The sequence below is a fragment of the Eulemur rufifrons genome, chromosome 16, assembly GCF_041146395.1.
Source record: "Eulemur rufifrons isolate Redbay chromosome 16, OSU_ERuf_1, whole genome shotgun sequence".
Taxonomy (NCBI): domain Eukaryota; kingdom Metazoa; phylum Chordata; class Mammalia; order Primates; family Lemuridae; genus Eulemur; species Eulemur rufifrons.
Genome location: NC_090998.1, coordinates 2,366,649 through 2,392,705, shown reverse-complemented (window position 1 = coordinate 2,392,705; position 26,057 = coordinate 2,366,649). Strand labels below are relative to the sequence as shown.

At 54.7% G+C, this 26,057-nt stretch overlaps 1 protein-coding gene across 19 annotated transcripts in view; it reads right to left on the bottom strand.

The window, feature by feature from the left end:
* The window catches only part of CACNA1C (calcium voltage-gated channel subunit alpha1 C), a 585,430-nt gene that overhangs the window by 111,956 nt on the left and 447,417 nt on the right, over positions 1 to 26,057 (bottom strand). For all 19 annotated transcript variants that reach the window (XM_069489394.1, XM_069489389.1, XM_069489378.1 and 16 more), the window contains exons 10-13: positions 21,725 to 21,815; positions 14,319 to 14,345; positions 6,048 to 6,208; positions 4,926 to 5,151 (exon numbers count right to left, since the gene is read on the bottom strand). In XM_069489394.1, the coding sequence (XP_069345495.1) occupies positions 4,926 to 5,151; positions 6,048 to 6,208; positions 14,319 to 14,345; positions 21,725 to 21,815 (505 nt within the window). The remainder of the gene's footprint in view (positions 1 to 4,925; positions 5,152 to 6,047; positions 6,209 to 14,318; positions 14,346 to 21,724; positions 21,816 to 26,057) is intronic.

The following is a 26,057-nucleotide window of genomic DNA, read 5'->3' as shown; positions in this document are numbered from 1 at the left end:
GAACATGATCCACGAATCCACGTACACACCAGGCATTGTGGAGCTCTAAATAAAGCCTAAATAAGCCTGTCTTGCATTTACATTTCCACTTTTCATATGTCTACAGATATGTAGGAATTAATAAAATTCAAATTCATTTGAAAGCCTTGCAGAATTCAGAGTAGCTCTTACCATTATGTGCCTTCTCAGCCGAGAACTATCAAAAGTACAATCTGGACGTGGTTAGGGACTAGACTACAGAGGAGACAGAGCTGGAAGAACCAAGTTTCCCAATCACATCTGAAGGGCCATATTGTACGACAGGAAAGTGGACCAGAGACACAGCGGGAAATCAGGCCAGTGGCTGTTACAGTGGGGGGTGGGGGGACTGGATCACTAGCGCAGACCCTCCAGGAGCCGCTGGCCCGAAAGCTGGAGGCCAGCCCCTTCCGGAGCCCTGCCGAGCCTGAGACTCACAGCCCGCTGCGGGAGCACACTGCACAGAGCGCTCCTTCCGCACCTGAGCAGCAGCGAGGCGCTGCCAAGAGGGAGACACGGAAGGACCACGCATGGGTGGCCCAACTCGAGGCTCAGTTCCTGGGACCGCGGCGTCCACTCTCAGCCCATATTTCAGGCATTTTCTTGGTCACCGGAGTGCACTGTGCTCCCAAGGCTGGGCGTGGAGATGAGGTTCGTGGGATTCCCGAGCACACTTTTCTCAGAGGGCTTGGGGATTTGAAAACAGGAAGACGACGGCCTTTGCTAAAGTGACTTGCAAGTAGACAGTGAAATCCTGTTCCCAGCTTCATGAGGATCTGAAAATACTATTAATACTACTACTTGTGGAGGGACTACGGGAAGTTCTCCATGATAAAGATAGATTTTGAAAAATGGTTTCTTGGCAATATTTTTAGATTAGAAATAAATTGGTGATTAAAAATAGAATGAAAGTTAAATTTCTTCAAGATGCCATAACAATACCTAGCAGCAAGATTTCTTTTCTATAGAAATCTAAAAAACAGAACCCCAAACACATGGACTTTCAAGAATTATTTAAGAGGCACTGAAAACTCCAAGTTAAAAGTAGATTTTACCAGACTCCAGGAGGAGCAAGTAGAATCAGCAATTATCTAACAACGAGAATCAGTACGTAAAGATCCTTTATGTTCCGTCCCGAGCGCAGACAAGGCAGTTCAGCCTATCAGGGCTGCTGCCCACGGTGGTGGTTAGGGGCACGGCACCTGCAGTCAGCCAGGCAGACCTGCCTTGTAATCCCAGCATTACCCTGAGCAGTTTGTTCCTCAGCTTGGGCAAGTGACTTAATTCTCTAAGCCTCAGTTTTCTCATCTGCAAAATGGGAATAACAACAATAGTACCGACCCTTCCTGTGTCCTCTTATTGGCACTTGTGAGGATTAATCACGCTAACATACGTAAGCTTCCAGATGGCCCTATCTGGCAGAGTCAGCACCGACCATGCTAATGGTCATTGTCACTAGTATTTCTACTTTTCCTGTAAACCAAGGATTCTCTGTAATGCTGAGATATTCAAGGACATTCAGGAAGAGCTCTTTTTGGAGGGGGTGGAGGGGAAAGAAGTTTGTTGCTCAAGAGCATTAAACCTGTGGATTTAGATTCTACATGTCCTTCAAGTCCCTCATCTGATATTAAACCTTCCCCAAAGGCTTGCTCCTGCTCCCAATTTCCCACAGCAGGTATTCTGCCAGCTCATTTTATTCTGTCCTAGATTTTCCTTTCACCTCATGTGCACAGAGTTCCATCTCCCCGACCAGACTGTAAATGTCTCCAGGGTTCAGTTCACGCCATACGCCTCATTTTCCTGTCTCAGAGCTTGACGCATAATATGCACATGGTGGGTAAATAATTAAGAATAAGACTACGTGTATGTGTAGGTCACTATTAGCTCTTTCCTCCTTCTTCCTCCTCCAATAATAGCAATCTTAATAATTAATAAAAGCTTCTGGTCACTGAGTGCTTCCTGCGCCTGGCACAGTTCTTGCGGCTGCCGCGAGAACTGAGAGAGAACAGTGGGGCCTGAGGATGCTGCGCGGGCCCGATGACACTCGCAGCCACGCCCAGGACACTCTGAGCAAGGTGTGGTGAACTCCAGGTCCTTGAACAGGGGACACCAACCTCCACCCCCTGCTCCCCCAACACAATGCAACTGATGGTTTTAGTGCTCCTAGTACCAAAGATCCCCCAACTCAGAGGTTTTCTGGGCTTGTGAAGTAGAGATTCTTAAGGACGGGGGCTCGTACCTTGAAGGGGGTTCACAGTTTGAAAAACTCCCTCCAGGTGTTTCTGATATGTCTTCCAAGGATGACCACAACCCACAGTGAGAAATAAATGTCGCACTGCAAGTCAGGTATATATCTGGAATATTTTCATGAAACTGCTTAACATTCACGAGAGGCTTTCTGGTTTTTTTCTGTTCTACTTAATTTTTTCATTAAAAATGATGGTTGTAAGAATGTGGGGAAATTGGAACACTTAGCTAGTGGGCATGTAAAATGGTTCAGTCTGGAAAACAGTTTGACAGTTCCTCAAAATCTTAAACACAGAGTTACCAAATGATCTAGAAATTCCATCCCGAGGTATGTATCCCAGAGAAATGAAAACACATATCCACATTAAAAACTTGATATGAATGTTCACAGCAGCATCATTCATAATAACCAAAGATGGTAACTACCAAATGTCTATCACTGAAGAATGAGTAAGCAAGATGTAATCTATCTCTACAGTGGCATATTCAGTCACAACAGGAACAGAGCGCTGACACGTGCTACGACAGGGATGGCCCTTGAAAACACTACGCCAAGTGAAAGAAGCCAGTTACAAGAGACCACATGGTGCGTGATTTCGTTTATATGAATTGTCCAGAACAGGCAAACCTACAGAGACACAAAGTCAACTTGTGGGGGAGGGAAGCGGGGAAAGAGGGAGTGGGAATGGAGTTTCTTTTGGGGCTGATGAAATGTCCTAAAACTAGAATGTTTTATGGCCGCAAAGCCCTGTGAATGTGCAAAACCCCACTGAATCGCACACTTAAAGGGGCGAACGTACGGTATATGGACCATGTCTCAGTGAGGCTGATGAAGGGTGACGGCTGTGATGGATAAATCGGTTTCGCCACCCACACGGGCCACCACACAGCTGAGAACTGTTGTCCCACGGTGCGCTGCCGCTGCCCGGCCGGGGGAGCCACGGCGCTGGGCGGGCGATGGACAGGCAGGCGGGGGGCCTGTGGCGGGGACGAAGGCCGTCTGCGGCACGTTCCTCTCGCCCGTCCGCGACCTCGGCGGCGTGTGCGGCAGCGCACGTCCCACTAAGAGACTGCATTTCTCCGCCTTCCTCACAGCCGCGGTGGCCAAGAACAGAAGCCCTTGGTGAGATTTCTGGGGAGGTTTTTTCCTTCCGATTCTTTTTATTGTGTTAAAATACGTATAATATAAAAATTACCATCTTAACCATTTTTAAGTGCACAGTTCAAACGGTGTTAAATACACCCACAAAGCTGTGTGCCTTCACCAGCACCGTCTCCAGAACTCTCTTCAGCTCACAAAGCTGTGCCCATGGAGCAGGGACTGCAGCCCCTGTGCCCAGCGCCTGGCAGCCACCACTCCACTGTCTGCCTCTCAGATTTTGATACTCTAAGTCCTCAAAGAAGTGGAGTAATAGTGTTTGTCCTGCTTCTTTCACTTGGCATGACGTCCTCAAGGCACCCACATTATGGCACATGGCAGAATTTCTTTCCTTTCTAAGGCCGGATAATCCAGTGTGTGTTTGTGTGTATCACACACACCATGTTTTGTTTATTCGCTCATCTGTTGATGGGCACTTGGGTTGTTTCCACATTCTGGCTGATGTGAATAACACTGCTATGAACAGGGATGTACAGATATCTCTTTGAGACTCCGATTTCAATTCTGTTGGATGTAAGCTCAGAAGTGGAATTGCTGGATCATACGGTGATTCCATTTTTAATTTTTTGAGGACCCACCGTACCATTATCCACAGCAGCTGCACCATTTCACATTCTCACCAGCAGGGCACAAGGGTTCTAATGTCTCCACAAACTCACAAACACTTGTTATTTTCTTACTTTTCTTTTCTTTCTTTCTTTCTTTTTTTTTTTTTTTTGGTGACAGGGTCTTGCTCTGTCACTGGGCTGGAGTACAGTGGCATCATCATAGCTCACTACAGCCTCAAACTTTGGGGCTCAAACGATCCTCCTGCCTCAGCCTCTTGAGTAGCTGGGACTACAGGTGCGAGCCACCACACCAGGCTTATTTTCTATTTTTAGTAGAGACGGGGTCTTGCTATGTTGCCCAGGCTGGTCTTGAACTCCAGCCCTCAAACGATCCTCCTACCTCGGCCTCACAAAGTGCTGGGATTACGGGCATGAGCCACCACACCCAGCCATGACACCTGTCATTTTCTATTATTTGAGAGTAGCCATCCTAAAGGGTGTGTCTGGGAGAGACTTTCAGGAGTAAAGAGACTGACTCAGATCCTTTTGCCCCTTTCTTCTCTTCCTCCCCCAAATTCAAACTCAAGGGCTCAGCCTCCAGAAGCCACCTCGTAACCCTGGGGAGGAATCAGCTCCAGGGCAGGGGAAGAAAGGAGAGAGGAGACTGAGTCTCCGACACTTTCTTCAAACCACCTCTGCTGTCTGCCCCTGGACGTCTTTTCTGTGACAGAATAAATCCCTAATTTACTTACACCATGGAGACGAGTCTCTGCTATTAGCAGCCAAAGTGCTGATCCACCATCGAAGTGAACACACCCCTCCCCTGCACAAGAACTGCAGACGGACCCCTCAAGGAGGAGCAGCTCCTCTCCCGCCAGGCCTTTGCGCCACCCTGGCCTTCTGGAAGGGCTTCTCCCAAGTTCATCTCCAAAGGGAAAGGAGGAACCACCTACCTTGTGATCTTAAATATCCTCAGCAGCCGGACGCATCTCAGCACGGAGATGCCCAGGGGAGACATGACCTTGGTCTCCACCAGGATGGTCTCCAGGATGCCCCCGCACACAATGAAGCAGTCGAAGCGGTTGAAGAGCGACACGAAGTAGGCCTGCAGGCCCAGGCTGTACATCTTCAGCAGCATCTCCGCGGTGAACAGGGCCAGCAAGGCCTTGTTGGCTGTGTCTGGAGGCCCGGGGAGGAGGGCAGTAGGAGGAGGGAAAAGAAAACAGCAATTACCACCCTGGAAAAGAAGACCCGACACCCACTCCTGTCCGCTCCGGCCAGAGCAGGGCGATCGGGCCAAGCCCGTGGGAAGGGGCTGTCTGGCCATAACCGTGACAGACGTCTGTCAGAGGCTTGGCACGCGCCATCTTCTCTCCTCCTCGCGGCAGCCTGCGAGGTTGGCACTGTTACCATCATGCGCGGTTGCCAGAGATGAAAAGTGAGGTTCAGAGAGGCGAGCGATCTGCCCAAGCCAACACCGGGGGTTGAAGCTGGGCTGTCTGAGCCCGACCTCTCCCCCCCGCCGGCCTCGCTGCCTCCCAGGACCCGAAGGGGACTCCCAGGGCTGCCGAGCCCCGGCTAGTGGGGCCTCTTCTAGGGTGCAGGGAAGGTTGAGGAGCAGTAACAGCCCACTGAGGACGCCAGTGCTCGGGCTACCGTTGGCATCTTCCCAGCCTTTTTGTTCATGTCATCCTCGCACGTTCTGGGTGAGGCTCCCTGGAGGCCTTAGTAAGGCCGGGAGTATTTAGAATCTACTCTGGGAAGTTGGCAGCCAAGGGTCTGAGACAGCCAAACAGGCTGCAGCTCGTGTCCTTATCACCTGGACCCAGTAGTGACTGTGGGGCAGGCAGATGGCGTGGGCCCGGCTGGGTTAGCCGCGCTTATTTCTAACGAGGTTGTGTATCTTATTGGGAGGCTTGGGGGCTGCCAGGCCCTTGGCATCTCCAGCATGGTGCCTGCCAAGAGCCACGGCCACTGGCACGTTCCCATCGACCTTCTGTCGGTGCTCGTTCCCTCCCAGGACTCAGGATGGAGTTAGCAGGAGGAGAGCGGGACAGAGCCGGGCCGCTGCTCACCTTGGACTTCCGTCAGCCAGTGGGGCTGGTTGTAGTGCTCGGAGGCAATGGTGAGCGTGTTCAGGAAGACCAGGAAAATCACCAGCCAGTAGAAGACGTTGGACTTGACTGCCGCGCGGCACTTTCTTCTGCAGAACCGATTCCATCGGCGCCAGTACCGGCTGGAAGAAAAGCACGGGGGTAGCTGTGAATTCAGATTTCTTCCAATCTGAGACGTGCCACTGTGGTTCTTTTCAACCCGACTGACCTGGCCTTACTAGAGCAGCCCTACCTGGTGGCAAGGAGCCCGGCTTCCCACTCAGCTGACCAGCCCACACCACTTAGCTGTGTGGCCTTGGGGATGTCCCTGAACTCCTCCTCTAAGCTTCAGCTCTCCCATCTGTGACAAGGGATTAGGGCCCACTTCACCGGACTGTTGTGGGGATTGATCAAACACCTTATAACGTATCTGACTGCACTGAAGTTGAAGGTGCTTAATGGAAACGTTTGTATTGTCTAGTAACGGCATTATTAGAAATAGTATTGCAAGTGTCAAGAGCATTATTCATAACAGTGGTGGTACCTGGTATTCTTTAGGCACCTCTCACGCCTTCTGCCCATTCTTTAACTCCGCAAAGCAGGTTATATCATCCTGCCCTTGCAGAGGGGAAGACTAAAGGCCGTGGCCAGTGAGTGCCTTGGCCAGTATCACAGAGCAGCAGGGCCAGGTGTGCCCTCTGCCCAGCCCAGCTCCTGGCCTGCTCCGAGATGCCTTGTTCCATGCAGTGTAGGGGCACCTGGAGCAGGGGCACCTGGAGCAGAGGCTCTCGGCTTTTAGGAGGTTATAGAATTTTTTGAGAATCTGACGAATGTGTAGATCGTCTGCTCAGAGAAGCAGGCAGGGCCCCCACACACCCTCGCGTGCGAGCCGTGCAGCACGCCGGCCCTGCCGCTCCCCCGTGGCCCACGGGATGTCCCCGCAGTCTGCTGGTTACGACTGCTGTCAGGGACCTTCAGACCCGGCTATGCCTAGGCTTACCTGGGAAGCTCTAAAAACCCTCTGAACAAACCCACCAGTCTCCAAGCCTCAACACCAAACCAACTAAATCTGATTCTCTAGGGGCTGGGTTTTTTAAATACCCCCAAAATACCACTGGCATTTTGAAAAGTTCCCTGGTGGCTCTACTGTGTAACTATGGCTGAGAACCATTAGCTAGATGATCCCAAAGAAACACTTACACTTTATGATTCTACAGTGGAGGGGTTCACAGTGTGTCCCTAACTTCACCCTCTCGATACAGGGAGAATACTCAGCTGTATTTGGTAACTCAGGGAACAACGCATCTAACAAATGCCTACACCGTGCGGGGAGAGAGGGAAGGGGCCGCTGCGGAGGGGCTGGAGGGGACGGAGCCCTGTGGAGGGCGTGGGAGGGGCGGGCACTGGACTTTAGAACCCAAACGCCCCACAAAAACAGCCCGTCTGTCATCTTGCAGACCAGGGCGGGGGCGAGGAACTCTCCCCAGCTGTACGGGTTGGGGGTGATGAAGGCAGTAGCTTGACCACCAGCAAAGAGGACCCCGCTTTGGCAGCGGTTCTGGAGGCAAAGTCAGGGGGACTGTGAGATGAGCGGCTGTGCAGGGTGAGAGAGGCCCAGGAGGCACTGCCGCGACACCCTGCTCGTGGTCTGGCAGGGCGGCACCCTCAAACAGCACGGGCCAGAGGAGGGGAGAGGCGCTGCGGGCAGGGCGGGCTGCACAGCTCTGCGCAGACAGACCCAGCAGGCGCTAAAGACAGAGCCCCTGCCTGCGGGGCGAAGAAGGCAGGAGGAGAAACAAAGCAGAATCTTGGAGCTGTCGTCCATGAGTATTTGTACTTTTCCATAAAATGACCTCCTTTCTATGACGCTCCCTCATCTAGACAGACATTCCTCTAAATAAGCAGGCACGGTCTGCCTCGGAGCAGAGAGCTTCACGCCTCACACTGCAGCCCACCAGTGGGTCATGGAATCTCCCAGGAGATCATGACTGGCACCGAAAATAGGAACAGAACGGAAAATATCACAATGCATATCACAGAGTGAGAAAACTGTTTTTTAAGTAAGCAGTAAGGAAAAATATTTAAAATAAGACTTTGTTTCGGGGGGGGGGGGGTGTGTGTGTGTGTGTGGTGTGTGCTGAGTCATGATGTGAACACTGGCCTTCCACGTCAGGGCAGTGACAACCGAACCAAGGTCCTCTGTTCCAAAGCAGAGCCCAGAGTGCGAGTGTGCCTCTCCCAGCTGCCGGCCGGGAGGGTCCGAAAGCCTTCGGCCACTTCCTCTGCGTGCTGTGCTGGCGGAGCAGCACACGCCATTCATGTGAGCAAGCTGTTCTGTGCATGGCGTGCTCCTTCCCAGCCCCCGGGTCAGGCAACACTGTCCTCGGGTGTGCCCGCGTAGGGCACAGGGCCAGCTGTGTATATTTCACATTCTGCCCCTCCGCCTTCGTCCTCTGCTTTCAGAGCGGAAGTCCCTCCAAACATCACCAAATTCCAGGATGCCAGAGACAACTAGTTCCCCGAGGCTCCAGGTATGGGGACCTCTGATGTATAGACCCCTCCACCGACCCCCCAAATTGCCTTCTGGGGTAACTTGACTGAATCCACATTTCTGCTCTGTCATTTTCCTACCTATGGTCTACTGTGGAAAATTCCATTACCCAATTGCCAAAATCCGTGATGGGACTAGGAGAGTGAGGAGTAATCTAAGAGGGGTATTCTTTCCTGAGAACTGGAGGGAGAACTTAGTTCTTGGCCTGCAGAGCAGGGAGGGAAGAAAGGATTCATCTGGGGAGTGTTCTGATCTGGCCCCTCCATCACTGGGTGCTCAAACGCCCTCTCCAGTGACCGCCAAACCTTGCAGGGGACACTTACCCGCTACCTGGGGAAATTCACTACCTAGACGAGAAAGGCCGCCAGGTTTCCAAATGCACCCTAGCATCCTTGCGTCCTCCAGACGCACCACCTTGGATCTGAGTGAGGAGAGGGAGGTGGAAAGAGGGACAGGGGACGGGACAGAGAGTCCCGGGTGGTCCTCAGTGAGAGGCGACCCCTGGAGCTCACCGGATCTTGATGCTCAGCAAGCTCTCCTGGCCTGGGCTTTCTGTGACTGTGATTATTAATATGGCAAGATAGTTTTTTTCCCTAAGAAAATGAATTTTCAGGACAAACTCCTATCTGATCTTAAATAGCTTACACTGTAGTTACAAAGAATACTTTTAAAACAGATATAATCTCCAGTTACAGAAATCACTGAAAATTGTTACTCAGAGTCCACAGAAACCAAAGTTGCCCTCTCTTGTGGTACGTATGAGCTGACTTGGAGCAAGCTTGATACCACGAACTCGGTTAAGCCCTCGTCCTGTGTGGACGCGGTGCTGCGTGTCCAGGCCCGTGGCGTGGGTCTGCAGCTGCTCTGTGCAAACCCCGTGGCTGGGGTGACGGGCGGGACGTCCTCTATGGTGGCTGCGCCTGCGCACGGCCACGCGGGCGCACGCGGATCCGGGCTGGGGTGATTCCTCTCCAGAGACAGCATTTAAAGATAATTACACACCTCCCACTCTTCAAAATATAGCTCTGCTTGACAACTGGTTTCCTGGCAACACTTCCTACTGTATAATAAGTGTAACGGTTTATTAGAATGTGTAAATTTATTTGTGTTTACATATGTATGGAGGATATAGAAATTAAATGATAAAACAGGGAGGAGAAATTTGCCTGCTATTCACGTTCCCTTTGCACTAACTGGAAGTCATTTACTCTAGAACAGAACCTTCCACATGCAGACAGGGGAGAGAGGGACGGATCCGAATGTGTCTCATCTACTTCCCTAAACTTCCACATCCCCGCACGCCCACGGGAAATCTCTGCCCTCGCCCCCCGGCTCCGCCTAACCTTCTCCCAACTCTGGGCCTTGCTCTCACCTCTCCAGTTCACAGAGCGGCCTCCCGGCCATCTGCCTCCGTCCCCTCCGTCCTGCCCTCCCCTGAGGCTCACACTGACGACCTTTGCTAGTCTCGCTGCCTCGCACTCCGGTAGCGCCTACTGTCTGCACTGCTCACTGCAGTTACGCACTTGGATGCATCCACTAAACACCAACCACAGGCTGTTCAACAGTCAGCACAGCAGACACAAGCCGCGTCTGCACAAAGCCCACGCGGAGACACAGACCCCTCAGGGAGCAGCCACAGCGGGGGCGCCACGTGCACAGGTGCACAGAAGGACATCCTAGCCAGGAAACGGTCCCCAGAGGAAAAGACTTACCGTTTCCTTGTATTCAGTTATCGCTTATGTGTATGGTTCCTGCCTGTCCAACGATGAGGCCCCTGAGGGGAAGGGCTCTTTCTTTCCCCCTGCTACGGAGCGCGGCACTCGGCGCAGCCCACCCTGCTCGCACGACCCTGGGCTGACGGGCCGGCCGAGCTGCGGAGATGGGCTCGCGCAGGTTACTAGCTCGCTGTGGAAGACAAGGCCTGACAGCGCCGCGCTCCCGTGACCCAGGGCTGAGGGCGCAGGGAGGGCAGGGCGGGCTCCCAGGACGGCTGGCTCGCACGCAGCTGCTGACAGGCGTCTCGAGGACAGACAGCATCGAAGTGATGGCACTGCAGGCCCTTTCTAGTGGCCAGAGTAACTCTCCTTCTTTTCTTTCAAAGAACCGAAAACAAATGGCACTGAACATCGTTAAGTTTAATTCTTTTATAAGTAACTTAAAAATGGACTATCAGAGATTGGGGCAGGTGGATTCGTGGCCTGTTGCTGATGGTGTGTGTGAGATGCAGACAGCACTGCAGGCAGGCACACTGCACCGAGGGCTGGGCAAGCCCAGGTTCAGACCTACCAGGGTCATTTCAGAACTCCATAAAGTTGAGATTCAGAGCCCTAACAGCTTATCCAATAATCCCTTCAGGTTGGGAAAGACTTTCTGAATCTTTTTTCCATAACTATTTACATCCTATTTTGAACAGTGAGCTCCAAATGTTGTCAATTCCTTATTTTAACTAATTCCTCTAACTAGAGACCTGGATTACCAAGAGAATACCCAAGTATTGCCATAATGAGCTAATTAATTTGGCAAATTTTCTGTAAAAGCTCCATTCTAATATTTGCTTTAAATAAACGGTGACTTTGTATCATTCAGTCTTGCAAATGGAATAGATCACTTCCAAGCTTAAATTGTTGTCATTATTAAACTGTTTCGTCTCAGAAAATGATCAGAAATACCTCGATAATTTCAGTGGCATTTTCAATCTGTTGCCAGCCTTTGAGAATCCCTAAACAGACCATCAGTGGGCTGCAGAATCCAGATTAGATGGCTGCTGTCTGCTCAGCATCTCTAGGGCCACACCGTCCCATGAGGCAGCCACTAGCAATGTGTGGCCATCATCCACATGAAACGTGGCCAACCCAAACTGAGATGTGCATTAAGTATAACATGCACCCTGGATTTCAAAGACTTTGTACAGAAACATGAATATAAAATATCTCATTAATAATTTTTTATACTAATCACATATTGAAATAATATTTTAGAGACACCAGTTTAAATAAAAGATGTTAAGATTAACTCCTCCTGTTTCTTTTTAGTTTTCTAACATGGTCACTAGAACATTTTAAAAACTCCGTGTGTGGCTTGCGTTATATCTCTATTCAGCATCACGGCTCTGGGGTTGCCCACGGCTCGTCCCAGACGCTGCAGCTCTGCGGGACCAGGGCCAGTGTTCTGGGCAGAGCCTCATCATGCGGTGGCAGTGTGGCTGGCAGGCCCTGCGTGTGGGTCCTCACTTGGCCACACACAAGCCCTGTGACCCGGGCCTCTCTAAGCCCCAGGATCCTCATCCAAAATGGGTTTAAATGACAGCAGTGACCTACTAGTAACAGGAAGCCGTTGGGGAGCAGTACAAGGTCTGCTCTCCCGCCCCCGTTTCTGTTGTGTCCTGAGTGGCAGCTGAGGAGGGAGAGACCCTGCCCAGAGGTCAGCGACCAGGGCCAGATGGCCGGAGCACAGCAGGGCGAGCACAGTCCCCAAGCTGGGAGAGACGCGGGCGGCTGACAGGCACACCGACCGCTCCCTGGTTTGCAAAAGCACGCGTGACGCCATACATCAGTGGATAACAAACGGTTCCCACGGCGTTCTGGGCAATCTCCAACGCAAGAGAGTCGACACACGTGTGTGATTTTTCTCTCCCATACTCCAGATCATGTTCATTCATTCATGATTCACTCATTTGCATGGAAGGAGAATGACATCTGGGTAATATTTTCAAATGTATTTTTATATCCCTTGACTCTTATTGTGAGGGGGCTTTGGAACTACTAGAAGCACAACAGGCTTTCTCAGCTTTGGCTGTCAAATTAGATATTTTGTGTGAATCTGCATGAAGCCTACTGTCTTAGTAGAGCAAGGCCATTCATTCATTCACTCAGGAAATGGATTATATCAGGTCCATTATGTGCCAGCTACCTCCCAGATGCCAAAGACAAAGCAGTAAAATCCAAGCGTCACAGAGAGGAGTTTTCATATTTCTAGAGCTCCTTTCATGTAGTAAGACCTAGGTCTGCTGGGCCTGACCCTAGATTTTTATGTAAAAAGGGTCTCGGTTTGAGACAAGAGGAAAAGGAGAAAGGCCTGCGTCCCCCAGTCCCAGTGGGACGTGGGGAAACGAGGGCATCGGGCGCGGAGCGGGGAGTCAGGCACCAGGGTCCTCACTTAACTCTCAGCCTCGGCACCAAGCCCCGAGGCTGGGGTGCTGCCCTAGAAACACGTGACAGACACGGGGAGGCCCAGCAGCACCAGGGCTGTGGGGAGCCTCTGCAGGCCCTGGGGGAGGTCACCCCTTGGCTCGGAGCTCCCGCGGGCTGCTGGGGGGGGGGTGGGGGGCACAGGTAGGTAGGAACCCCGTCATAGCCCCGACTGCTCCGCTCATCCAGGACAGTGAGGGACCTGGAAGCGCCTGCAGGAAGGTGAGGTGTGGAGGTGCCCAGTCAGCGCCCGCGGGGCAGGGGGCAGAGAGTGGAGGTGGGGACTTCAAGGCCAGAGGCCATGGGGGCAGGGACCCTGGTGGGGGATGCCCCACCAAGGCGGGCCTGTGGGCGCCCTGCGAGCGGGGACGCAGGGTCCAGTGGGCTCATGAGGGCTCCGGAGCCAGTCCTCACCACGCCCCTCGCCCCAGGCGTCCAGACCCAGCCCCGGGAGGAGCTGGGGAAGGAAGTCTGGGAGACTCCATGTTACCTTTAGGGACCGTTTAAAATACAGCCCTGGGCTACGTTCACCCAGCTGGACTAAAATGTGTTGTCACTTACGCTCCTGCGACGTAGCAAACAAGGCTAGGGAATCAAGATTAGATCTACCATACTTTTCAGCATGCACAGGATTTGTGGGGATAAATTCACATTCCCCTCCACACATCGGCCTACTCAGCCCGCAGCACACACGCACGGACAGCCCACCCTGGACAGACGCTGGGCGAGACCTGGAATGCCTGTGAGGCCGCAGACGGAGCCTCGGGAACAGGCCTGTGAGCCAACAATTAAAATGCAACGTGAGCCGAACAGCAAAGCACCCTGGGGATGGGGGCGGCGAGCAGACCACCCAGCAGTCTGCAGAAGGTGTCACAGACGCAGTAACATGAGCGATTCTTGACCAAAGTCTGGGTTCTTGAAGACATGGGCCCGTGCGATTCAGCCGGAGGAAAGTTCCTCGCAGAGGCCTCCCTGCGTGCAGGGACAGGGACCATCTGGGTAACTGCAAGAAGTTCCCTGTGGTGGGAACCACGGGTATTTGCAGGGGGTGCAGGAGGTGAGGCTGGGGGCAGATGGGGACTGAAGACCAAGGGTCCTCCGGAAGGTTCTGACATTGTCACTGAACAGAGACACAGACGGGAGTCATAATCCTACGTGCTCTCCATCATCCTTGAAGTTCACATCTCACCACGTTCTACAAACATGAAGTAGGTCAAGATAGCCACAAAAGTTCACTTCATGTTTATTTTAACTGGACTTCACCTTAGAAGGGAGGAAGACACACTCGGTCTGACAACCTTCTAGGGACAGCACTGCCCAAAGGCCCGGCAGTCGGGGATAATTAACTAACCCCTACCCCTGAATTATGTCCTGATCTGATTCATACGCTTCTTCTTGACGGACGTACAGAAAGAAGCAGTTACCCCTTAGATCCACGCCCCTCCCTTGGGCCGCCCAAGGGGCGAGGACAGAGCTGTGGGCAGGAGGGAAGGGGGGCGGTCGCATCTCACTCACCTGAACTTCGATTTGGAGATCCGGTGGCTGAAAGAGAAAAAGGACACATTACCAAAGGACACACCACGCTTTCATCTGGGTAAAGCTGTTAGCAGTCCCAGGGAAGCTTGGTGCTCCCCAGGAAGCCACATATGGGCGCTGGAAGGGTGCGAGGTGTGAGCAACTTGCGAGAGACAGAACACACTGTGCGCTTAGATGTGGAGCCTGAGGTCTGGCCCCGCTGACATGCACACATCTAGCATCTTCTAAGTACAGACAATCCTCACTGGAGGGGGAGCACCGTGTCCTCAGACCCCCAGGGTCTGCCCTGCAAGTTCTGTGAGGTCAGGCTGGGAAGAGGTGCACCCTGAGAAAGGCCACAGAGGAGGGAAGGCCTCTCCTGAAGGCAGGAGGACCCCACTGCAGACAGGCAGGAACACGTGGGCACAGGCCGCCCGGCTGTCTGCGGGAGCCCGGCCACCGCAGGGTTATGCGAGACACGGGCAGAAGCAGCTAGCTGGAAAGGGAGCGGCAGCTACAGCTGCAAACGGCCTGGAGAATCAGCCGTGGCTTCCAAGGAGAAACCCACATGCGGCTCTAAGGCCTGGGGGTGTCTGGGCAGAAGCACAGGGCAAGTGTGACAGTGGCTGCCTGGAAGGGTCATCGTATGGGGACAGGAGGTTCCACTGAAAGGCAGGACCTTCAGGGAGGTCCTGGGACTACCTAGTTCATCAGGAAGGAGTCCAGAGGAGGCGGGGAGCAGCGGGCAAGAGAGCCCGTGACAGGGAAGTGTGCGCAAGAGGCACCGGGAGAAGGGAGAGCAGAGGGATGTCAGCTCGGACACAGAAGGCTGGAAAGCACAGGCCAGCTCGGCTCCTGCGCCAGGACAAGGGAGCGAGCCCTGGAGGGTGCAAACGCCTGGCTGGGCAAGCACAGAGGGGATGGGGACAGCAGCAGGGAGACAGACAAGCACAGGGAGCGAACAGGAGAGGGCAGTCTGGGAGGTGACTGCCTCCGCTGTGCCATCCCCGCCGCCCGCAGGAAGCGAGCTATGTTGCAGAGGCAAGAAAACATCAACCCCTTTTGTTATTTTTTATTAAAAAAAAATTAACCCAGAAGATGTGACAGGTGGCAAAGCCATCGTGCATGAGATAATTACGTCTCTGGGGCACTGAGAATCAGAGCCAAGTGCCTTTACCGCTCGGAACCGTTAGCTAATGACCTTTTCCCACCCCCGAAGACCACCTGTGCGGGCTGGAGGGCTTAATCACACGTTAACAACACGTGTGGGAGGGGACCAGGCGCCAAGGGCAGCGTTGTTATTTAGAGCCAGTTTAATGGGGGAAACAAATGTCTTCCAGCTGCTAACTGGGTGATGGGGAGCCCACGTGCTCCCCGCTCCGGCAGAGCCACGCTGCCCACGGGGCGTCAGTGTCTTCCTGGGCCTGCTGTTGGGCAGGTGCCTCTCCTTGTTGGCAAACACAAGCCCACGTGGGTGACCCTGGCCTCCAGGCTTGTCACTCTGTTTCCAAAGGCTGGCCCGGGCCTTCTTCCAGAAGTGCCTCAGTGGTCCCATCTGGGCTGCCCGGTGATGCAGACCACCGGCCCTTGCTGTGAGGCTCTCCCTGGTCTCAGTCCATGGGGGTCACGAGCAAAAGTGGTTCTTAAAAACTCCCATATGCAGAGACCTGAATCTGAGTGTTCACCCCTCCCAGGGAAGGACTCTGGGACTTGGGCACGGGGCAGGGGAGACTGCTTGAAATGAGGTCCTAGTTCAGGCCCCGTCCTTGGCCGTGGATCTTTCCGTGGCATCCTGGCACGTTCTGGGCAGGGAATGGAGCAGAACTTTCTTATCCACTTAGGTACAAGTTCTGATGTACAAGCCTGGACACCACATTTGAAGACTGATGTTTTTGTTGTTGTTGCTGTTCTCAGGGGATTGTGAGCATAATTTTAAGTTCATGGGGTCCAAAACATTCCTCCCTTTTTAAGACTGGCACATTTTACAAGTACTCAGCCGAATCGCTGGGTACCATGTTACTCACACACCTCGACTTAGGAAGGGCACTGCTCAATGGCATTTGTCTGGAGACTAGGGAACACTCCAGGCCCTCGGGGAGCTGAGCTTAGAATGCTCTGGAAGTCCCTTTGCATGGCAGGACCCCCCTACATGACAACAGAGGGGCTCCGAGCTGGGAGAGCCACTCCCCCCCTGTGAGGATGCCAGCTCGGGAGTGCTGGAGCCTGGGGATCGTGGAGCCAGTCCACACCCTGGGCCACCCGACCTGTGGTGAATCTCCCTCCTGCTGGTTTTCAAAACCTCGGACTCCAAAACGTCCTCTGAACAGCAGAGCGCTCAGCTTCTCACGAGACCCCCCGGCCTGCCCCCCCACTGCTGCCCTAGTGAGGCGGATCCTCGAAGAGCCAGCGTCACTAGCACCTGAGGCCGTCAGAACCACCCCTCGGGCTGGGCCTGGAGCTCCTCCCACCCGAGACACCGTCTCTGCCCAGGCCCCCAGACGAACCTGTGGGGAGACCGGGAGGTTCTTCCCTGATTTTGAGGTTCAAAATTAGAGACAAACCCAAAACTTTGTTTTGCTTAGTTGCTCTACTTGCGCTTGTCATTATATGACAAATACTTGAACTTCTTGGGAGCTATTTATATTTTTAGTCTCTCCCCCTTCTTAGGGTAATGAGCACCCTATGTTTACTACCTGCTGTGTAAAATAGTATTTCCCTGAATTGTCCCAAATTTGCCTTTAACACAAGTCAGATGGCCCCGCAGTCACAGCCGAGCTGCCAGCATGTCTGACTCGGCGTCCTTAGCTCCGCGACCCCAGCACTGCCACACTGCGTGGCTGCGGAGGTCCGCGCGGCCCTTGTCGCTGCACGTGCTGCCTCCCCTGCCCGGTGTGAGCCGCCCCACGTCTGTCTGGGGCCTCCTTCTAGTGTCCCTCCTGCTCTTTGTCCCCACTGGGTCCGCCAGTCTCGCACCCGTTAATACCAGACCTGACTGCTAGGACTCAGCTTGGCCCCACGGTCACGCCAGTGTTGCCCTCACACGACGGTGACCCCACGCCAATGGGCCTGCGTGGCTAGACCCCACCCCGGCTCACCCGCCGTGGTCGGTGCTCCCAGGCCACCGAGTCTGCCAAAAAATGTGTGGAATCGTGCTGCGAGGCTGACTCCACGTTCAGGGTGTCAGTCTCCACTCCGGCTTCGGCGCTGCTCTTTCGTCCAGTGACTTCTCGGTGACTCAGCACTTTGAATGTTCAGTACTGTCCTCTAAGTCCCTATGCCACCTCACCCTCACTTTCGGAGGCCACCTGGCATGACTCTTGTCGCAGGCTCTTTCATCAGAACCTTTTCTGTCTCTCGTTCTTTATAAAACTGCAACAAGCTTTGCGAGCTGGAAGGGACCCTTGGCTACCACGTGGACCTGCAGTTTGTCATTTCTCCAGTTGCAGGATGCTTTCTTCGTACGAGGCCTTACATGGAAGCCCAGCATGTCCCTTGCGTGGCAGCCCCGGCGGGCGGGTTCCAGGCCCCCTGGCCTCTGCTGAGAGCACCCGCAAACCCGCGGTCAGCCCCGGCCCTCTGCTTCCCGGAGGAAGAGGCTGAGACTCGGAGCGAGTGCTCTGGCCGGGGTCACAGGGCCGCCAGGGCTCTGTTTCCGTTCTCCAGTTGGTCTCAGACGTGGAGGAACCCTCCTTCCGGCGTCAGGTCCGTGTCTCCCACTGTCTGACGTCAGCATGCCCCTCCTCCGAAGCCACGTCTCCCGTAAGCCTTTGTGTCCTCTCCAGCTCCTCACTGGCCCTGCCTCTGCCCTGTCACCACGGGGACTGCTAGCCTCCCTGTGCCACCCTCCTCTTTGCGCTCTTCCACCCCCTCCACGCTCACTTCCCGAGGGAGCGCCCTGTCCTGGCCCCTGCCCTGCCGAGTCCCTCGAGCCCTGTGAAGCAGCGCTCTAGAACCCACAAACAGCGGTCCCCTTCTTTCCATCTGCAGCCCGGGCTGCGGTCCCCTCATCTGGCACCTGCTCATGCTACTGCCGCTCCCCGTGGGGGCGCCTGGCTCTTACCCCACAGAGATCCTCCGGGAACACCAAACTAAGACCGGCTCAGTGTCGCGCCCTGTAGTCCCAGCTACTCAGGCGTCTGAGGAGGGAGGATCGCTTGAGCCTGGGCATTTGAGATCAGCCTGGGCAACATAGCGAGACCCCCGTCTCTAAGACCCAAATCATTAAGGTTCTACCAGTCCCTGCCCTGTCTGCGGCCTCACCCCTGCTCCCTCTGCTCACACCCGCTCTGGCTGTACCCAGGGCCTGGAAACACACTGGTGCCTCTGGTTGGAACATTCTTCCTTATTCTTCACCTTGGTAACTTATGTTCAGCCTTCAGTTCTCAGTCGAAATTTCAGTTCTTCAAAGCCTTTCCTAACCCGCCCGACTCAAGTCAGGTCCCTCTGCGACTAACCCGACACTGCGTTCACTTTTTCTTCTTAACGCCCTCCCCAGCGTCCAGGCCCCTCTGCATTTGCTCAGGGTCTCATCCGCACTAGGTTGCGAGCTCCGCCTGCGCGGCCTGTTTCCGCCCCGCTGCGTCCCCACCACCTGGCGCCCGGCTGGCCACCCTGTCCTGAGATCCCTCCTCCCGGGGCCTCCAGGTCGGCGCCGCTGTTCTCCTAATGCGTCCCGTTTGTCTTGTTTGCTGGGACTTACTCTCCCGTGTGTCAGGTTCGGCCCTTGGTCTTCTGCCTTCCAGTCCTCTGTGAACAAGCCTCGTCCTGTCACCTCCTTCATGGTTTTTAAGCCGATAACCGCAAATGTGTGTCCCACCCCTGGCCAGAGTGGAGCCCTGTGCTGCACGGCTGCTGTCGCCTGACACCTGCAGATCCCTCCAGGGCCTGCTTCAGATCTGACTTCTGCCTCAGGACCCTTTTATCTGTTCAACCTGTGCTGGTCCTTCCTCTTCACCGCCGCCCTGCCCGCCTGCTCCCACGTGGCAGCTCTTTCATTCCTGCCCTGCCCCCGCAGGGACCACGTTCATCCGGGTTTTCTCACTGCATAGCCGTCCTCATCGGGCCTCATCTTATCACTGAGACTTTAAACCCTTAGCTTTACAAGTGCGGGTCTCTCCCTGCCCCAGGCTCGGTCTCAGGCTGCTTCTCCCACCGGAACGTCGGCAGAGTCTTATCCCATTGCTGTCTGGGGCAGGTGGGGGACAGGGGACGTGGGAAGACCAGGATTCCTCGAGTGCGTATTGTAATCCCGGCACTGCACCTGGGCATTCCGTATGCACAAAGCAGACCCGTAAATGTGGATGTGCATGGAGACAGCGGGGGCCGTGTCCACAGAGCTCGCGGAGCTAGTGGAGGGGGCCGCGTCCACAGAGCTCACGGAACTAGTGGAGGGGGCCGCGTCCACAGAGCTCGCGGAGCTAGTGGAGGGGGCCGCGTCCACAGAGCTCACGGAACTAGTGGAGGGGGCCGCGTCCACAGAGCTCGCGGAGCTAGTGGAGGGGGCCGCGTCCACAGAGCTCGCGGAGCTAGTGGAGGGGGCCGCGTCCACAGAGCTCGCGGAGCTAGTGGAGGGGGCCGCGTCCACAGAGCTCGCGGAGCTAGTGGAGGGGGCCGCGTCCACAGAGCTCGCGGAGCTAGTGGAGGGGGCCGCGTCCACAGAGCTCGCGGAGCTAGTGGAGGGGGCCGCGTCCACAGAGCTCGCGGAGCTAGTGGAGGGGGCCGCGTCCACAGAGCTCGCGGAGCTAGTGGAGGGGGCCGCGTCCACAGAGCTCGCGGAGCTAGTGGAGGGGGCCGCGTCCACAGAGCTCGCGGAGCTAGTGGAGGGGGCCGCGTCCACAGAGCTCGCGGAGCTAGTGGAGGGGGCCGCGTCCACAGAGCTCGCGGAGCTAGTGGAGGGGGCCGCGTCCACAGAGCTCGCGGAGCTAGTGGAGGGGGCCGTGTCCACAGAGCTCGCGGAGCTAGTGGAGGGGGCCGTGTCCACAGAGCTCGCGGAGCTAGTGGAGGGCATCCTCTGAGGAAATGACAGACAGACTGGAGACTGCCAGCTGCCCTTCATGGGGGACGATCATGTTCTCTTTCCAACAGAGCCTCATGCTCTCCGGATAGGCGCTCTCTAGTGACTTCCTGGTGCCAGATCCCCAGCCCCTCCTGGTCTGCAGCTTGGGCCCTGCCCAAAAGCCAGAGTTGCAGGGTCTTTGATCGTGTTCTCTCCAACCCTCCTCCTGGAGTCAAGACAACAGAAGGGCCTAGAACTTATGGATTTTGAAGCCTTCCTATATGCGCTTCCCTAGTGTTGCTGCCGGGGGCTAACTTCCAGCAACTCAAGTGCTTGTTTTGTATGATTCCAAAAGAAGAGGGAAAAGGTTTGGACTGCTGCTTTAAAATGTAATTAGCATCGTATTTTAACAACATTTTGACAATAATTGCTTCCCGACAAGGCTGAGAAATCTGCAGTGCAGACTCCCTGGTGCCGCTGTCAGAGTGAGTGATACTGAAGCCTGCGCGCCCTGGAAACGCCGCAAGAGCCGGTCCCTCCTCAGCCTCGTCTCCCTGACCCGTCACTGGCTGGGGGCCCTTCTCGCGGCCAGCACGGCCACGCAGCAGCCTCACCCACCACGCGCTCGTGCCCCTGCCAGAGAGGGGGCAGCCGCAGAGGGGCGGGAGGAAGAAGCTGCTCCGCAGAGGGGCCAACTCAGACTGGTCCTACTCAGAGCCTCTGTCTGCAGGTCCTTTCGGTGACCAGGCTGAGTCCCTTATGCCCCAAGGCAGCCAGAATGGCAGTTCCCACTCCCCAAAGCGGAACCTGAACAGGCTGAGGGCCTCGCCCCAGGCCAGTGCGGCTCCTGAGGGCAGAGGTCAACCCCCACACTCTACTTCCTCAGGCGCCGGTCACTGGAAAAGCAGCAGCTTCTGTCCTGACCACAGGTGACTCTGGTGGCATTTCAGGCACCTCTGTTTCCCTTTTGCTGCAGGTGAGGACACACATGCCTATCATCTCCTGGCGCACTTTCTTACCATCTGCTTTTCTTCTCGGTCACAATCAAAATGCAAGTGTGGGGAGCAGCCCGGGGACCCTCACCTTGCCATCTCCTACGAGGAGGGGCGAAAGGACCGGGAAGAACAGACTTTGGGGCCACCCCCCCCATACTCTGAATTTCTCTGAAGTGATGAAAAGGGCTCAAGATCGCAGAGCCAGCCTGGCAGAAGAGCTGAAGACGAGCCTCAGCTGAGCAAGGGCACTCCGGCCTCTGCTCCCCGCGGGGCTCCCACCCCATGCCGCCGTTTCTTGCTGCAGCTCTGATTTCTGCCCCTGCGGTGGCGAGCCACCCTCGCTGGCTCCCAGACGCCGCCTCCCTGCCCGCGCCCCAGGAAAAGCCCCAGCCCCTGGGCTCGCCGTGCCTACTCACGCCAGCCTGGCCCCGCAGTTCTCGCCCTCGATGTCGCCTCCGGCCACGTTTTCGGTGTTGACAGACTCGGTCTCGCTGGTGGGCATGCTCACTGCAAGAGTCAACGGGATGCAGGCAAGGCGTGAGGGGGAGAGGAGCATTAGTCTGCAACACACCCAGTGCCGAGACCCAGCGCCAGCAGGGGGAGAGCCCGGGCATGTTGGCCGCTGACCAGCAGGGCCAGGGCCCCACACTGGCCTAGCCAGGCTCGGGGATCGCCTGGACTGACCGCCTGCTCTTGTCTGGGGGAGGTTTTCCTGTGGGGACGCTGTAAGCCAGTGGGAACGTGGGAGGACATCTGGTGATCAGAGTATCTTACCTTAGCGGTAAGACACTGACCCCTCAATCCTTTCTCTCCCTTCCATTCTATGGCCTCAGAAGAGCCGTGGAAGCTTTCCCATTTGCTTCTGCTACTCGTCATAGAAAGAGAAGCTTTCATGAAAATCTGGTATTTCCTTTTCTTCTTTCCGCCTGCCAACTCTAAGGGGGTCCATCCCGAGACCAGGGCCCAGCTCGCTGGTAGAAAGGGCATGGTGCCGCCCGCGTGGATGACCACATGGGTGTGCAGGGCTCCCCGTTTCTCACAGGTGCCGGGCCCTGAGTCCAGGACGTCTAGGACTGGGACCCGGACAGAGAGCTCAGAGTGAGTGACGGGCTAAGACTCAGACTAGCACTGCAGACATCAGGAGTGAAGGAGGGCTGAGTGTGGAACCCACAAAATGAACCCTTAGTGTGGCCTAAAGACAGCCTGCAGGACACTTGCTCCCCTTTTAGCCGCCCTGATGCTCCCAACTCCAGGCTGATCTGGGGTATGAGCCATTCAATTCCACCAGAGCCAACTTGTCCAGTCCAGACCCAGCCTCTTCCCAAGGCAGCGGTGGGCTGGATTTCCAGAACAGGGACAGTTTTCCAGCTTAGAACCCAGGTTTATGGCTTACAAGGCACCATTTCTTTTTATTACTATATTTTTCTTCTAAATAAAAGTTTGACTCAAAGAATCCTTCTTCACCTTCTATGCCCCTCTGAATATGACATGAGTTCCTTAGTTTCGCCAGCCTTTGTGCTTTAGAGTGGCCACCACATCCTCTGTGCTGGCTCAGCTCTGCTTCAGAACAGCACTCGGTGGTGAGAAAGTCGCTTGCCCTCAGCAGACACAGAAGGCACACGCGTGTGCACACACACGCACACACACACAACTACTGCAGCACCAGCCCTCGTGTGGTGAGAAAGTCGCTTGTCCTCAGCAGACACAGAAGGCACACGCGTGTGCACACACACGCACACACACACAACTACTGCAGCACCAGCCCTCGTGTGGTGAGAAAGTCGCTTGTCCTCAGCAGACACAGAAGGCACACGCGTGTGCACACACACGCACACACACACAACTACTGCAGCACCAGCCCTCGTGTGGTGAGAAAGTCGCTTGTCCTCAGCAGACACAGAAGGCACACGCGTGTGCACACACGCACACACACACAACTACTGCAGCACCAGCCAGCAAGAGCAATGCCCTCCCGTCCACTCCGGTAGGTGCCAGCACACCTCTCCACACAGGGCACAGGGGCCGTCACCATGGCTTCCTGTGGAGTGACTACACCCAGCAAGCTTCCCTGTCTTCTGACCAAGCACGCCCGGCGGGGCGCCTCCTTGCGCAGACAAGACGGTCGGTGCCAGAGCCAGGCACAAGACATCGGCAGAGAACACGCAGTCAGCCACGCGCAAAGGAAAGAAACACGGAGCTCAGCTTCCACACAGAACATCCACTATCTCCAAAAACAAACCAAAACAAAGAAAATTAAAAAGCAATAAACCAAAACACACAGGAAAACATCACAAAATATAACGAAACCCCCAAATCACATGAATTAACAACACGGAACAAATGAGGGGCCCCAGGGGAAGGAGTTACTCCAGCATGGGCTCTGGTCTACAGTCGTGGATCTAACTGGGGACTTGAGGAGAGGGCCTCCGAGAGGGGAGCTGCCACTTGACCACGCTGCCCCGAGGGAGGTGTCCCTGTCACAGGCTCAGGCGGGTGACTGATAAAAGCAAGCTGTGGCACGGGTACCCTTCACCCCTCGCAACGGCCAGATGCCTTGTCTGCTCCCTACACAGCACCACATTGCAGAAGTCCCCCTGCCACGGACTCAAGGGCTCCCGCACCGCCCACAGCTGGGTCTTGTCACTTGCAGGGGGAAAAACAACCCACCGACCCGCCGGCCCTCCGTCCAGTTCTGTCATTCAGTTCCATTCCGTAAAGTCCCAGCGAACACCCTGGGCCTGACCACATCCAGAACATAGACGTATCTGCTTTTCAGCAGTTTAAATGGGCAAAGGAGTTAAACTGTCATCCGTGGGTGGTCTTCTGAGGAGGTCTGTAAGTCAGGGAGAAGAATTCTGCCGCGGGGTCTGGGCTGCTGTTGCCGAGGAGGGTGCCCTGGCAGAGTGTGAAGACCCCAGTCACCGCACGGGGAGGAGGGGAGCTTGGATTCTGCATGGGTTCTGAGTTCTGGATGCCAAATACTTTAGCTGGTAGCTCAGAGAGAGTTTTCCCACCTCATCCGATAGAGCGGGTGTTGACAGCGTCTCCGCGCGGCCACCGCAGAGGGTGCTGGGAACGAGAGGCCCGTGAGGCCCAATCTCAACTTCTCGACACAGAGCGGCAGCTGGGGGAGGTGGGGAGTCCGCCGTCCTCTCCCGGGGGACGCCATGCCCTGACCAGGAATGGGTGAGCAGCCCCCCCGGCCAGGAAGGGGTGCCGGGGAGGCAAGCCGGGCTTTAGGAGTTTCTTAATTTCATCCTCCTCTCCTGGAACTCATTATTTTCAATGAACTTCCTTGAAAGTTGCTTTTTGGTGAGAATTCTGAACACTAGTTCATTACAGAAAAGGGCCAGGCTTACTTTTAACCTATGTAAAGGGTCATGTCTCAAGCACACTCTTCTTTAAAATACAACGTATAGAATAAACAGAAACATCACAACCAGTGACACTTACTTTTTCACTTTTCAAAAATCCTATATGAGAAAAGCACTGAGCGGAAATGAATGACTTGGTTCAAGTTCTAGAGAAAGGTATGTCTCCGCGTAGAATGCTAACAGTCACTAGCGTGAGAGTCTCGTAATGAGCGGTCTTTTGTTCGGAAGCGAGGAGGGGAAAACACCAGGCTCCACTTGTCCCCGTGGCTGGCGGGGGACAGGAGCCCTGGGCAGTGGAGGAGACCCCGGGACATCGAGACCTTTCACGCAGAGGCATCATCCAGCTTCTGGCTTTGACATCCCGAGTGTCCCATCCTGTTCAATTTCAGAAGTAACCGTATAGTGACTTTAAAAGCAATAGGAAGAGCTTGTTAAATACACAGCCATTCAAGTATAACTGAATTGGACCAGGGCTGGTTTTTCCTGGGGGCCAGGTTGGCAGCCACCTGTGTGGAAAGTGACTTGCAGATCCTCTAAGTCATCTCCCGTGATGGCTTGCAGGGGTCTCCATCAGATCTGCTCTTTTGGGTCAAGTCTTGCTAAATGTTCCTTGCTGAAAGGAAATATCTCACCTGGAAGGAGCAATACTTTAACATATTAGTGCCTATTAGTGACAGTTTATCCCATGAGCACTTGAGGGACTAAAACAGGTGAAATGGCATTTGTGTTCCTATTACTAAGGGATCAGACAGCGGTATCACAGCTGATTCTTTCAGGGAAACTTCCAGGGAACTGAATGTCCACATTGTTGAAAGTTTAGAACCATAAACGCTAGATGCTTCTTCCATGGACGACATGGAAGACCTGACCCCTCCTCGGCTCACTCAAACGATGACCTGGTTGGCAACGAAGGCGAACAGATGGCCAAGGGCACGTTTTCTCCAAAGGCAGCCCACTCCACTGCCCTCGGAAGTGGAGCTTGGCTGTCTGCTCATCTGCAGACAACTTCATGGCAACACACCCTGGAACAGAGTCTGGAAGGAGAACGCTGAGGACGGAGCTTGTTTTCCCACTTTCCAACGTTACCGCTACCAGGTGCTGTGGACCAGACGTGGGTGTCTGGGCTATTCTATCCCTTGGCTTCTGCTGAGAAAATTCCAAAGGAAAATGAGCCTTCTTCGAAAGTGTGACGAACAGCTGCCATGGCAAGTGACAGATGACATCACTGCATTTTTAGAGACGTCATCAGTGGCTACAATGAGTTGTACAGAGTCCATTTTGCCAACAACTGATTGCACCCCTTAGTTAACGTCTTTTCCCCCTCACCCTCCAAGCGGCTGCTCCTGCCGGCCACTCTTGCTCGAACGGTGCTGGC